Raw genomic sequence first — 15,363 nt, forward strand, 5'->3', positions numbered from 1 at the left:
TAAAATATACAACTTGGTGATATTATTCAATATGGGATTATCAAACGTAACACTTAAATTAGGTTTTAACACTTTGTATCCGTATCTAAATTCAAAAGGTAGAAAGATATGTGCTTTTTTGACGATTGGTGCTTTAATATTTTTATTTTAAATTGTCTGTTGTCAGTATGTAAACTTTCATATACTTTTTTTTTTTTTTTTTTTTTCTTTTTTTGGCTTGGACTATGGTCATTCAGCCAGTCTCAATCAAAAGTAAATGTATTAAAGATATTGCCAATTAGTGAAACTTGGTTATTATAATATTATTACAATTTTTTTACTTCTTATTTACCTACTCATTACAGCTAATGTACATACTATGTTAATAAATATAAATATATTATACTACTTAATGTTTATCAAGAACACATAGTGTATACATTTTACAAATAAAAATATTAATCTTAATATTAAAATAAATGCATTCTTTTTTGTATTTTTTTTTTTGTCACTACGATAGGATGTCAACCCAGTTCATCCCTGCGGAGGTTTAAATCCTCTTAGTGATTTTTTCTTTAATTTTTTATTATTTTTTTTTAAGTATTTTTTTTTAATTACTAATTTTTTTTATTCATTTTTTTTTGTTTCATGTTTTTATTTTTTTTTCTTTTTATTTTTTTTATATTTCTTAAACATATTTTACAAATACTTATAACTAATTACAATAATATTTTACTATCCGACAAGAAAGATACCAAACAGTCAAAAATTTTCTTTTTATTCAGTGACAGAATAAAGAGAATATTTACAGGGAGTGGGATGTTCTGGTCTATAATTCTTTTAATTAGGTGATTGGTTAGGTGTTTATGCTTTTTGCATTCAAAAAATATGTGGTTCAAGTCACTTTTAACCTCACATTCTTGACAAATATTCGAATCTAATATGTTTATTTTAAATAAATGTGCAGGATAACATGCATGTCCAAATCTAATTCTACTGATGGTGGATATGTATTTGCGAGGGAGGGTGAAATTCTTATACCAAGGTTTTTCCAGAATAATCGGTTGTATCAAACTGTATTGTGTTGTTGAAATGTTACAGTACCTTTCCCAGTGTGTTTTCCAGCTCTTCATCTGTTCATTTCTTAAACAAGCAAAAGCATCTAGAATGCAGGGCTGATATTTGGTTACTGTTCCATGGATGAGGGAATTTTTAGCTAATTGGTCTACATGCTCATTATGTGTAAGTCCTGAATGTGCTTTGATCCACATAAGCTTTATTTTTGGGGTGTGTTTATTAATTTCAAATAAGATTTTTTTTATTAAAAAAATCTATGGATTAGAAGTACTACAAGGTAGGTGAGGTGTTTGAATAGCAGTAAGCACAGATAATGAATCAGATAAAATTACTGCGGAATTGCGGAATTATAGGATGCCAACTTGAAATAAATTAAAGCCTCATATACCGCCGCAGCCTCGGCAGTAAAAATGGAGAAATTTGAGGGCAGTTTAAACATTTTTTCTATAAATTTATCTGGAATATAAAAGGCACAACCAGTACCATTTGAACTTTTGGATGCATCTGTATAAATACAAACAGATTTTGACCAATTTGTAAGGTAGTTGTTTAAAACAATACTGTTTAATAAAGAGTGCTCATGATAGCTGGGTTGTATTATATCTACTTGATTTAGTAACTCAAAGAAATCTTCGAAATCTACCACTTTATTTGCAACTGCAAGTTCAGTATTATTATCCGCAGTGTTTCGAAATGCGTCACATAACGGTGGCGAGTTTTTGTGAGCCCAATATTTATTTGTTAAATCAAAATAATTTAAAGTACTAATTTCTTTATATAAACAAGTGTTGTAACATCGGATCTTAAGAAGAAATTTTTGACTGAGATATTCCCTTCTGAATTTAGTCGGCGGTTCCATTGTTTCAACATAGAGTGGTTCAATAGGGGTAGATCTCATAGCACCTATGCAACAGCGCAATACTGTGTTTAGAAAAACTTCTATGCGACCTAAAATATTTTTACTAGCCGATCCATACAGTACTGAGCCATAATCTATAATAGATCTGATATATGAACGATAAAATAAAAGACATGTTTCAACATCTGCACCCCACCAAGTTTTTGCAATTGATTTAAGAAAATTTAGTGCTTTACTGCATCTATCAAGCATAAAATCAACGTGCAGTTTCCAGGTCAATTTGGTATCCAGAATCATACCCAGATATTTTACTGATTTACAAACAGGAAAGTAATCATCATTTAATTGTATTTGTTCTCTTTGAGGTACATTGTGTCTAGTGAATATACAAATGTTAGACTTGTTGTTTGCTAACTCAAAACCATTTTTTTAAACCACTCACGGCAATGTTATTATATTAAACGAAATATTGTCGATACTAATATTATGAAAATCAGCTGTGTAAAGATTAAATAGAAAAGGACTTAAAACTGACCCCTGTGGAAGACCTGAGCTATTAAAACGTGGTCCAATGATATACTTGATTTCAGCTTTTAGTTTGTTTACATGAAAATTCAGCACTTTCACATATTTGTCATATTTACTTTTACATCCATCAATAAATTTTTGGCCAGATAATCGTGATGAAACCTTTGTGTATGTGTATCCCATTTACATTAATTTTACCAATTACCTATTACTGTTGTAGTAAATTTGTTCTTGTAAATGCTTCTATTTTCATATTTCACAATTTGGTTTGACTGAACACCCAATCCAAGCTATATTAAAAGTAATTTAAGTAAATTTATTCTCAAACACCAATTCTCGGCATCACCGAAATTCTCGATTCTAAAGTAATTAGTTTCTTATTTTAGTTCCTTTGCTTTAGAACTTTTGAAAGTACTTAAACTAGACCGCCTACAGTCAAATAAGGTTTGACTTTGAATGACCTTATTTCTGAATTTTATTAAATTACTGACAAATAAATCCTATATAAATATGTTACATAAATGGTAAGAACACAATATTGTAGTAAAATCAACTAATTTGGTTTGCCTTAATTTTTAAACGGTTTCAATTTTCTTTGCAATATTATTTTTTCTCTGTAGGTATACCTCCTGTGATGACCGGAAGCGAATTGACAATGACCGAAGATTTCTTATCGATGGCTAGTTATTTGACAGAAATCTACGACTGTTTCAGAGGGGAAATCCCCCATGTGAAGCATCCAAAATTGGTAAGCATGAAGTGAATCTACTTAAAATGTTAACATTCTATAAAATTATCAGCAACCATGTAATATAACATCAGTTTAATAAAATGTGTACCTAGTAGCAGCACTGAAGATAGAATATTCATTCCAAAAACGGTCTGTGAAAGGGTTCTTTGTAAATAAATTTCCTTTATAAAGGATTTTTTATTAAAAGAATTAAATTTCATTTAAAATATAAAACAATTAAATTTCAAATTTAGTTGTTACAATTACAATAACTTTTCGAGTATTAAGATACAGCTGAAGATGCCATGGCATTTCTTGTTTATATTTAAATTTCATCGTATTTCTTTTTATTATCTTAATTTTAGGACTTGCCTATAAGACCTATCAAGTCAATGCCTCCAATTATCAAAAACTGTGTATATATACCTCAGAACGATAGGCAGGTAAAAGACCAATACAAAACTTGCAAGAAGTGCTTCAATGCTTATTATTTAAGAAATCGATCAAGCGATTGCTATTACAAAAATAAGTTGAGGAAATTAGTACAAACCAATTTACCAGTAATATGTGTTGTAGATAGTAAAAATAAATTTCAAAGACCAGGTAATATAGTTCAATACATTTCTATGTTTCTTCCAAGTTTATTCTATTCTTTTTATATACATAAAACATTTTTTATGGATTTACTTTCTTCAAACAATTGTTCCAACGAAATGCAAGAAGGTATAATACAATTTGCTCTGCTATTCCAGCGCTGTTTTTTATCTATTTTCTTTTGCATTCACGTTGCGAATTTTGCCAATAATTTTTCCTTATCTATGTTTATACTTGTACTTATTAATTAACATCGTTTTTTATGTTTAAAACATTCTGGTATTCCTTTCCTCATGTAGATATATCTCCTCAGTGTGGCTGTGTTAGCTGTAGCTCTGGAATGCAAGGTCTTCTGACGTTGTTGCCACAATTAAGCGAATTGCTCCTGTAGTTATCCTTTCCCAAATTGATTCGTCCCTGTTCTAACTTGACTGAGAGGTTTCACCTCTTATCTCTCGTCAGGAAGACTTGCATTAGTTTGAATTGAAATGAAAGTACGCTATTAGCGACCCCTATATGAAGCAATGAGAAGTTAAGAGGCTTCTCTTCGATGGCGATTTAGGTGAACTGTGGATCCACGCTTGCTGGAAGCTATTGAACGATGTTAGGAATAACATTTTATTCCGACTGTACATCTACAGTTTACTCTTGAAAAACACTATCTTTTGTAGGAGACCCAAAAGAGTGTCGCGCTGACAAAGGTAGTTATTGAATTTGCTAAAAGTATTTCTAGCTATTGCTACTCGAATCTTCACTTCTTTGCCACAGTCTCATTTACTGTTTAGGGTACCTCCAAGATACGGTATGTGGCAAAATAAACAGTACCGAAATGCGTATGCCTCTAATTTGTATTGTAACCAAAGAAGCGATGGACTACCCCAGGTAATCAAAATAATATCCGAAAATATTACCTCAATCATCCAAGATAGCCATTGCTACACCCTCAGCTTAGCTCAGTCACTCAGGTGTGTGTTAGTCCTGTCCTAATCTTAGAAATGAACTATGAAAGCTTGGAGTGAAAGCAAATAAAACGGTATTTTTAACTGATCATGTTTATTGTTCATAAAGATAGAATAAAAATATGACTTGTAAAATTGCATTAACAAATATATTCAAATTCTTGCCAAAAACTAACAATTCTGGATTATACTTATGGCTTTTGGTAGCTGATGGTAACTTCTTGACGTCGAATACTGCTGCTGGTTCTGCAACGGGCTCTGGGGTTGTAGGTGTTGTATTCCACCAGGCCTACGGATGTTGGTCGTTGCAGTCTTTGTAATGTGGTTGCAGCCCTGATGACATGGTCCTCGTTGTTCTATCGCCGGCGATTTGAGGGTTGTTGAAACTCCCGGAGGGAGAACGGTGATCTTATTCCCAAAAACCCAAGAGAGTGAAAGTCTGGAAATAGATAGGGCCTTATGGGCTCATCTCTTTAAATAGATTTAGTTTCCCTGTCCCTTCCATTTTCATTTTGTGTCAGCGGGTAGGGATGAAGGATGAAGTGACACTTTCATGACAGTGCGACATAGGCAGTGGCGAGCATGTTCCGTATTGAAAGCAGTTACTTAAAGAGTAAGAATGTATGGGGTACGTTCAGTATGTTCAATCGATGATTTAAATGAAAAGAGATATAGTAAATAGAAGATAATAAAAGAGGGTAATAAAAGAGGATAATAAAAGAGGGCGCCAACGAGTTTTTAACGAAGAAAACTGGTAAAACAAATAGAAGAAAATTATTGTTAATGAAATATTAAAGAAAATAAAATAAAATAATTATTTAAAAATAAAATATCAAAGATGTGACGTTTGTAACGTTACAGTATGTGTCATGCGCCGAAACGTACTAGGTGGTTTCCGAACGTCGTTATAACGTATGTGAATATCTTGGTAATGTTACGGGCTTCGGAATGGTTGGTTTTGCAGAAAAACAAATTATCGTTTAGTACTATTTTCGTTCATATGGAAAAGGTTGCGAAAGCGACCCAAGCTTAAAATCAACAATGGTTTCGGCAGGACGGGGCAACCTAGTGCACGACCAGAGAGTTTCTTCGAATAATGCGTGATTATTTTGGGAGATCGCCACTCACCAGCCCTAACGCCACCTGATGCGTACATTTGGGGAATGTTCAAGGAGGCAGACCGATCCACCGTCTAACATTCCGGAATTGCGGACTAGAATTAAAGATTTTTTCGTGCCAGAGGGCATCTCTAACATCAGTTTTATCCGGAACGTCGCGTCGTCGTGAATAATGCTTGCAAGGCTCTATCATGCACTTATACTAAATATATAAATATTCATAAACCTTTTAATATTCATTTCAGTACTGTTTATTTTGCCGCATACTGTATTTAAATTTCTCAACTCTGTCTTGCTCATCTTTCTCAACTATTCTTGCATATGGGATTGTGTGATGATTATCATTAATTTCGTTTTTGTTAATCTCCCACTGTATTTAATCTTTTGCAATTATTCTTCTATGTTTTCTGGTTTTTTAGGTGTATCATTTCCCATTCCCTTACAAGGGAATGTTATTTCATTTATTTTGATACCTTTTATAGTAGTCCATTGAAATGTTAGATTTTTTAGGCCATACCTTGCATTTTTTAGAGGAGTCAATTTTATTTTTATGTATGGGGAGATCAGTAGAAGCTTAAGTTCAAGTTTTTGGAGTCGCCACCCTTGTCCCCCGGCCGCTATCTTGGAATAGGAGTGCAAAGCGGTTTCGCGCTATATCTCGTAAACTAGCAACCCCACGGAAAATCTAATTAAACATAAAATGTAACAAATTAAATTTTCTACAATTTTGTCTCTATTACTTTTTATCGTCAAGTGACCAACAAAAAAGATATAAACAAAAATAAGAAAAAACTTTTTAACAAGTTTCCTTTTGGATGTTATAACTTTTTTTCAGTTCGTTTTAAAATAAAATAACATTTCAACAATTTTGTAGAGGGTTTTTCAGCGAACAATTTCCACTATAAAGGTGTTTAATTCTATTTATTTATCTAGGTTTTACAGCGCTCCAAACTTGACCAGATTCTCTCGAATGCTCATAGGGACACAATAAAAACAAAACGTTAGGCTTACTTTTCTATCTTAATTTTTTTTATTCATACAATTTATTATGATTTTAACATTCCTTTATCCCCACTATAAATCTTAGAACCCTAAGCATATATAGAAAAGGCCCAAGAAGTTGTTTGAGGACAAATTTGCCGGTCCAGAAGAAGAATGACGCAACCGTAAAATGCAAAATTCTTCAGAAGAGCAAAAAAAACGGTTTTTAAATATTTAAAATAGGGAATAACTGAAGAGTAATCGTCCAGGAGCATCGGTATGGCGTTTGTTTTTTTGACAACGATGGCTTTTATTTTCATCGATATTGGTGTGAATTTCATTATCTTAATTTAATCGCCCCATTTTCAACCCTATCTACAGTTGCGTCATTAGGCATCTGAAACAAGGTCTAACATAGCGTGTATTTCAGTAACGACGCAACTATCCTATAGTGGCTCAGCTCATTTTTACAGTTCGGTCTTTTTGTATCATCTTTACGTAGTATTTTAGAAGTTAATTGCGCAATAAACAGGAATTGACAAAATTTGGAGTTACGTCATTTTTCTTCCATATCTGCCTGCTATCACTTTTATTATTATAATTTATCCTAGGTGGCACAGCAGTCGGTCCCCCTCTACTTAACTTTTTCTTGCAGTTGTGCTACCTATTTGGCCACGTGCAGTCGTATTAAAAATTGTGAAAAGTATTTTGAGTTTTATAGATAATACTATTGAGTGTCTTGTGGGTAAAATTTATATTTTTGTGATTAGATAAGCATTTTGTGTTCTTTGTAAGAGCGTATCATGAGTGGTGGTTGTTTTATTTGTAAGAAACCTCTAGGGAAAATTATTTGTCAGTGGGAAAGTCGAGCCATCTTTACTCACTGTTGTCGGCGAACGTTTTTCGTCTCTTTATATGGCGGAAATAAAGACGATTCTCTGGAAACCCTGAGATACAAACGATTCGCTAAAACAGTGACAAAAAATGTATTTAATCTCTTCTCACTTCCTCCATCAAAATATGCAGCCCGTGTCCACAGACTCCGAGTGTATCACCAGATTCAGTCATGGCTCGGTAAACATTGTGATCCAAAAAATTGGGTCTGGAAAAAGCATGAAAAATTTTGAATACCAATCCAAACTTCCAAGCCTCCAGTACCCCCGAGCTTATGAAATTCATCTTTAACAGAAGCGATGGAAACTGGAAGTGCATGTGGTTGCCGAATAGCAGACCTCAAATGTTCAGCAGTGTGCCTCTATAGTGGTGGTGAAAGTTGCAGCAACATCGTGGACATATCAACATTAATTATTAAAGAAAACGAATTGGTAGATGAATTACCGACAATGACGCCAACTCCTAACTCTCATTATACCACAAAAATTCGCCTCGGATACTGATTCAGATCTTGACTTGCAGCCTGGACCATCGAAAAAAAAATAAAAACTATGTCTAGACATTGTCCGTGGATTAGCCCTATACCACACAATAAACGCGCCTCCAGACTCTACCTCATAGGTGGCCGCGAAAAGGGTCAAAAATAGCTTAATAATTGCATAGGAATATTAAAATCATAAAAATTAAATATATAGTTAGGTAAGCCCAAGGTTTTGTTTTTATTGTATTCCTATGAGAATTCGAGAATCTGGTCAAGTTTGGAGCGCTGTAAAACCTAGATAAATAAATAAAATTAAAAAACTTTATAGTGGAAATTGTTCGTTGAAAAATCCTCTATAAAATCGCTATGATGTTATTTTATTGTAAAATGAACGGAAAAAAAGTTATAACCTCCAAAAAGAAACTTCTTACAAAATTGTCTCTTATTTTTTTTATAACTTTTTGTTGGTCACTTGACGATAAAAAGTAATACATATAAAATTGTAGAAAATTTAATTTGCTACATTTTACGTGTAATTTAATTTTCTGTGTGGTTGCTAGTTTAGGAGATACAACGCGAAAGCCCTTTGCACCCCTTTTTCCAAGATGGCGGCCGGGAGACAAGGGCAGCGACCCCAAAAACCTGAACTTAAGCTTCTACTGAACACCCCTACACATTAAAAAAATAAAATTGACTCCTCTAAGAAATGCAACCCTAAATGTAACATTTCAATGGACTATAGGTATTATTGTGCAATTTTATTTTATTACAAAGTTTAATCTTTCTTCACCTTCATGATCTTGTTATAATATTCTAAAATTGATTCTTTTTTGCATATGTTTTGCTCAGTTGGATCTATACATTTTTTAATCTCAAACAAGACAGTTTCAAAAATAGTTTTACCATAATATAATCTTAATTTGCAGTTTTCTTATAGAGCCTCAGAATAATCTTAAACCCAAAAAAGAGTTGTATTATAAAAGCAATACTGTGGATCTGAAAAATTCTGAATTTTTAATACCAACTAGGCATAAAGTTTTAAAAAATAAGAAAAACAAAGCAAAGCAAGTCAAACTTCGTGTTACTGATAAAAATAACAACTTAATAACTAACAATTTAGTGTTAGAAAAGAAAATAATAGATAGAAAAAGGGGTATGTCAGAAGATGATTGTTTAAAGCCAGAGATTCCCATATCACCAAGATTAGATAAGCAGTTGAAGTGCATAGAGAAAATGTATCAGAAACATGAACGATTGAAAAGAGTCCTAACACAGCTGATACGGAAGCGTCGATCTGATGGAACCAGTAATAATCATCATGTTTTACAAACTGACTATAAAGTCGCTCAGGCTGATGCTGTAGGAGAAAATGTATGTTCCAAAGTTGATCAACTTACTCACGTATCAGAACTTCATGTTAATATCAATATCGATTCACAAACTCCAACAAGTCAAATAGACTTGTCAGATAAACTTGTAAAAACAAACCCCGAAATTCTTCCTTCAGTCGAACAAAATAAAACAGGGAATATTTCTAGTAGAAAGGATGATGTTAATACCATTTTTAATAACTCTCATTATCAAGAAAGTTCTGTGTACTTTTCGGTTAAAAAACCAATATCTGAAACTCATTTAAAAATCAGGATTTTGGAAAAGAATAGAAACAAGGAACTAACTCTTCAGACCATCGAGTACATCTCCTCGACAAATGAATTGAAAATTTCTTCCAAAATTGGATTAAATCATCTTTCGAATGAAACATTTTCAAGGTATGTAATTATAACATTTTAACAACTAGAGGGTAAGACTGGATACATCTCCTTATTTCAATCTGCCATTGATATTGAAATATCTACATTTAGCCTCTTCTTATTCTGGTAGTACCAGTTGAATAAAGTAGTACTACACTTTCTGTTTAAACTCACATTCATTATTCATTTCCGAGAATTAAACAGAATATATATTGTTGTATATGTTACCGACCAAACCCGATTTCAACTTGAAAACCGAAAACCAACTTGAAAAAATGTAACTAACTTAAGGGGCTATCCTAGTGTAAAAGTACGAAATTCATATACTTTTTTTTTTAATTTCTAAAATAAAAAGCACTGTATTAATTGTTTTGAAAATTTGCATGAGCATTTATTATAAAAAGAAGTACATGTAAAACAATTTTCATAAATTTTTTTTTTAAATTAAACGATTTATGCGCCATCTACTGCCACCGTGAAAATAAAAACATGGCTCCACTGCTGCAGTGATTGGGTCTAATAGAGATCCTGAAACATAAAATTTCAAAGTGATTATTGAAATATAAGTTATTTCCTATACCATCAACTAGGATTTTTGAAAAATATTAAAATTTGGAAAAATGACGAAGTGTTGAAAATTTTTTTTAAAATTATATAAAACATTTTCAGTTTCAAAAATCGCCAAATTGACATTGTTTAACCCATCAAAATTCCCCTAGTTGGTGGTATAGAAAAGAACTTATATTTCAATAATAACTTTGAAATTTTATGTTTTAGTATCTCTATTAGTCCCAATCACTGCAGCAGTGGAGCTATGTTTTTATTTTCACGGAGCCAGTAGATGGCGCATAAATCGTTTAATTTTCAATATTTTTTTATGAAAGTTCTTTTACATGTACTTCCTTTTATAGTAAATGCTCATGCAAATTTTCAAAATAACTGGTATAGTACTTTTTATTTTAGAAATTACCAAAAAATATGTGAATTTCGTACTTTTATACTAGGATAGCTCCTTAAAAAAAATAATGTAATGTAAATTAACATTAGAAGTTTTCTTTTGTGTGGTACTCCTCAAAACATGACACTACGCAAAGGTCGACTCCGCATCTTGCACACATGTATCTCGATTCGCTTCTTTTTTTTCTGTCTTTTCTGTGGCTACAAACGCTTCACCTTCTACATAGCAGCTACCTATAAGCGTTGCCACCAGTGCTACAATACAGCATATATCTAAAATATGTGAACAAATATATACGGCAATGGGTCCGCATGACCTGTCTTAGGTGCCAACATTTTAAAGCTTTGGGAACAATAATCTAACATTTTCGGACATATTTCTACGGCATTGGGACACCAATGAGTCTAGAATTTTATACACATCGCATATTTTTGGCTTTGGTAAATTGAGACCATAACACCTTGAACGTATATACAGGGTGTCCAGAAACTCTACCGACAAACGAAGACAGGAGATTCCTCAGATAATTTTAAGACAATTTAACCCAATTCACCTAGTCCGAAAATGCTTCTTAAGGGAGCTAGAGCTCTTTGAAGATGGCGTCATGAAATTAGTTTTTCTTAAATACCTCCAGAAGGCTTCTATTTAGAAAAACGAAAATTGGTATGCCTATTTACTTTTCAGAGATGAATCGATTCCATCCATTGCAAATTTCTAGTACCGGTCATAGGCGTCCGTTTTGGGTACAGCAACGGGTATTTTATCGCATAACTTTTTTGTCCTTAACTTTTATGCATTTTTGACACCGGATTATTAGATTGTGAGGTATTCTAGTACTAAAAGGTACTCTTGCTTTAAGTCGGTAGGACACACCGTTTTCTAGAAAAATCGATTTGAAAGTTTTTCGTTTTTGGAATTTGAAAAAAAAATGAAAGAACTTTTTAACAAAAAACGAAGTATTTTACCAACATAAAGTAAGAGTAACTTTTAGTACTCGAATACCTCATAATTTAATAATCTAGTGTCAAAAATGCTCGAAAATTCAAGACAAAAAGTTATATATAAAATAACTGTTGACCTACCCAAAACGGACGCCTATGACCAGTACTAGAAATTCGCAATTAATGAAATCGATTTATCTCTGGAATATAAATAAATGTACCAGTTTTCGTCTTTCTAAACAGATTTTTTTTTGAAATTTTTTTTTAATTCAGAAAGCGAAAAATTTTAAAATCGATTTTTCTAGAAAACGGTGTGTCCTACCGATTTAAAACAAGAGTACCTTTTAGTACTGGAATACTTCACAATTTAATAATCCAGTGTCAGAAATGCATAAAAGTTAAAGATAAAAAAGTTATGTGATAAAATAACCGTTTCCCTACCCAAAACGGAGGCCTATGATCGGTACTAGAAATTTGCAATGGATGGATTAGATTTATATTTTAAAGATAAATACGCGTACCAAATTTTGTTTTTCTGAATAGAAGCGTTCTGGAGGTATTTAAGAAAAACTAATTACAAGACGCCATTTTCAAAGAGCTCTAGCTCCCTTAGGAAGCATTTTCGGACTAAGTGAATTGGGTTAAATTATCTTAAAATTATCTGAAGAATCTCCTGTCTTCGTTTGTCGGTAGAGTTTCTGGACACCCTGTATACTTCGGCTGGGAATACAGACCCACTTTTTCAAAGGCATATATATGCAGCGTTGGGACAGAAAGGGTTAACGTACATACAATCGGCGGATACCACACTTTTTACGTCATGGGTGGCATTTCTTGTATTGCACCAAATCATGCCATAGCTCCTAGCCAATCCATTCCTCGGCTAAAAACTAAACCCGCACCTGAGGTTTATGAAAGTCAGAGAACTGTTCAACTAATACATTTTGAAAGGACAAAACAAAACGAAAGGTGTATCAGAAATCAAGATCCGAAGGGAATGCTCACACCAACTGAAACTGTGACTCCATCTGTGCCTGATCTTCTGTAGCTCTAAGGGAAAAGCAGAGACATTCTCGGTATTTTAGGATGGAATGGATTCATGGAAGCTGTGAGAAGAGACATACCATATTCATATTATGAACTAACATTTATTATTTGTATAGAAAACTAGGAGAAATTTATCAAATGACAGCATTCTAATAAAAAATATAGTTTTGGAATGTAAAAAGTGGGTTTTGCAGAGACCGTTCAAGATTAGCAATTTTCAACTTGCACTTTAGACCGAATGGTTCGTCTGAAAAAAAAAATAAATAGTGATATTTGTAGATAATTTTAAGTACTTTAATTTTTGTTAACACACCATTTACTAAAAGTTAATAGTTTTCGAGATTTGAGCAAAAAAGTGGAAAAAAGCTGAAATTTTTCGATTTTCTCGCGATTTTTTTAATGTTCCGGCAAGAAATTTTGTCCGCAAACCTCATATTCAGATTCAGCAGCCCAAAATCCATATGTAATAAAAGAAATCAGAACTACCCCAAAACTTTCCTACTAGGGAGCTCGTAGAGTACAAATTGACTGAATCATTTGCAAAATCATTGGCGCTACAAAATCGCCTGTCTAAGCCACTTTGTGGCTCCACTCAGTAACGCTGCACAGTGGCTCGTCTGTTTCTGCGGTAAAAGTTATAGTGTAGGAAACAGAGGTTGAACCTTGCAAAATGGACACAAGTCCGGTTTTATTTTTTTTTCTGGCATATCAAGGGGTGCTTATTATAAGACTAACTTTTTCTGAAAAAATTTCGCCCCGGAACCCCCCTTTTCACCCCTTTAAAGGGGGTAATTTGTGGTTTTTGCGGAACGTAGCCCTTCCTGTACCTTTTACAAAAAATTTCTTTTATAGAAATATGAAGAGGACTATATTTTCTACGATTTATTTCTAACAGCATCTCTCTATCATCCACCGTTTAGCAAGGGTGGCGCCCCAAAATTGACAAGTTTTTAAAAAAGATGTTTTAAAAAAATATATATTTTTCCCTAACTGCAACGGAAATTAAAAAGAAATTCTGCGAAAATTATTCACAAATAGATGATTGATTTTTTGGTATAGGTTCCACTTAAGGATAATTGCCCTTTTTTTAATTACAGGGTGTTACATTTTAAAAAACCCCTTTTTATACCATCTGAACCGTTTATGCTAGAGTAAAAAGACTTTCAGCGATTACCCACGTATTGGTGTTATTTACAAATTTGTATAATGCACCCCCACTTTTTCCCCGAAACCACCCCAAAAAAAAGAAGAATTAATAAATAAAGTAATTTTCTTGGAATCCTTCACACACAATGCCCTTCATTAATATGCTTCACATATCATTTTGTGCACGTTATTATTACCCATGCATGGACACTAAAAGCGATTTCCTAGTGCAACCCCTGTAGCCAAAAAAAAATAAAAAAAATGGGGGGTTGAAATTTTTTTTTTGTTTTTTGCTTTTTGATCCATATGGGCTTATGCTTCATCGATAGTGCTTTTTAAAAATACATATGGTTATTGCAACATCCCTGCGGAAACCACCCCTATCCTTGAAAATATACTGCAGAAACTACCCCTATACCTTGGCGAGCATATTTTTACGATTTTCTCATTACCTATTCATTTTTTTTAAACAAAACTTATACAAGGTTAAAGACCACTATTTACTCTAAAAATTAGGTCCTATTCATTTTTTTCGTTTAAGCAACCGTTACGGCACAGTGGCGCCGTAAACCTCATATATGCTTTGGCGGGCTCCAGTTTTTGTTTTTTTTTTTCGTCATCTGTTCGTTTTATTAATAAAGTACTACACAGTGTAACCTACAAATCATGACCTATGCACATTTTACATTCTTTGCTCCCCAAAGCCACAGTGGTGGCCCAAAATAAATTTTTTTATATTTTCGCCACCTACACGCATTTTATTACGTTAATGCTACCTTAATAGCACAATATTCACCCCTAAGTGGTCGCTAAGCAGTGGCGGATCCAGGGAGGGGTGATGGGGGCGATCACCCCCACCTCTCTCAAACCAAAGTGATATTATATTTGAAGATTATAAAAATATTCATTTATTTTTATAGAAAAACTTATATTATATTAATATTATTTTTATAAGAATGACTTTTTATACTTTAGCGACAGTGGCGGATCCAGCATCGTTAAGAGGGGGGTGCCAATTGGTTAAATTTCTATAAAAATAAATGAATATTTTTATAATCTTTGAATATAATATCACTTGGTTTGAGAGGGGGGAGGTGATAACCCCCATAACCCCTCCCTGGATCCGCCACTGCTTAGCGACCACCTAAGGGTAAATATTGTGCTATTAAGGTAGCATTAATGCAATAAAATGCGTGTAGGTGGCGAAAATATGCAAAAATTTATTTTGGGCCACCACTGTGGCTTTGGGGAGCAAAGAATGTAAAATGTGCATAAGTCATAATTTGTAGGTTACACTGTGTTGTTTTATTTTACATAAGT

The 15,363-nt window shown here is 33.1% G+C and overlaps 1 protein-coding gene across 16 annotated transcripts in view; it reads left to right on the forward strand.

The window, feature by feature from the left end:
- Positions 1–15,363, forward strand: part of LOC114343397 (F-actin-monooxygenase Mical) — a 228,788-nt gene that overhangs the window by 119,833 nt on the left and 93,592 nt on the right. For 14 of the 16 annotated variants that reach the window (XM_028294217.2, XM_050650929.1, XM_028294268.2 and 11 more), the window contains exons 8-10: positions 3,064–3,191; positions 3,539–3,776; positions 9,138–9,969. In XM_028294217.2, the coding sequence (XP_028150018.1) occupies positions 3,064–3,191; positions 3,539–3,776; positions 9,138–9,969 (1,198 nt within the window). The remainder of the gene's footprint in view (positions 1–3,063; positions 3,192–3,538; positions 3,777–9,137; positions 9,970–15,363) is intronic. The other 2 variants (XM_028294304.2, XM_028294310.2) reach the window with 1 other exon arrangement.

The sequence above is a fragment of the Diabrotica virgifera genome, chromosome 5 (genome assembly GCF_917563875.1).
Source record: "Diabrotica virgifera virgifera chromosome 5, PGI_DIABVI_V3a".
Taxonomy (NCBI): domain Eukaryota; kingdom Metazoa; phylum Arthropoda; class Insecta; order Coleoptera; family Chrysomelidae; genus Diabrotica; species Diabrotica virgifera.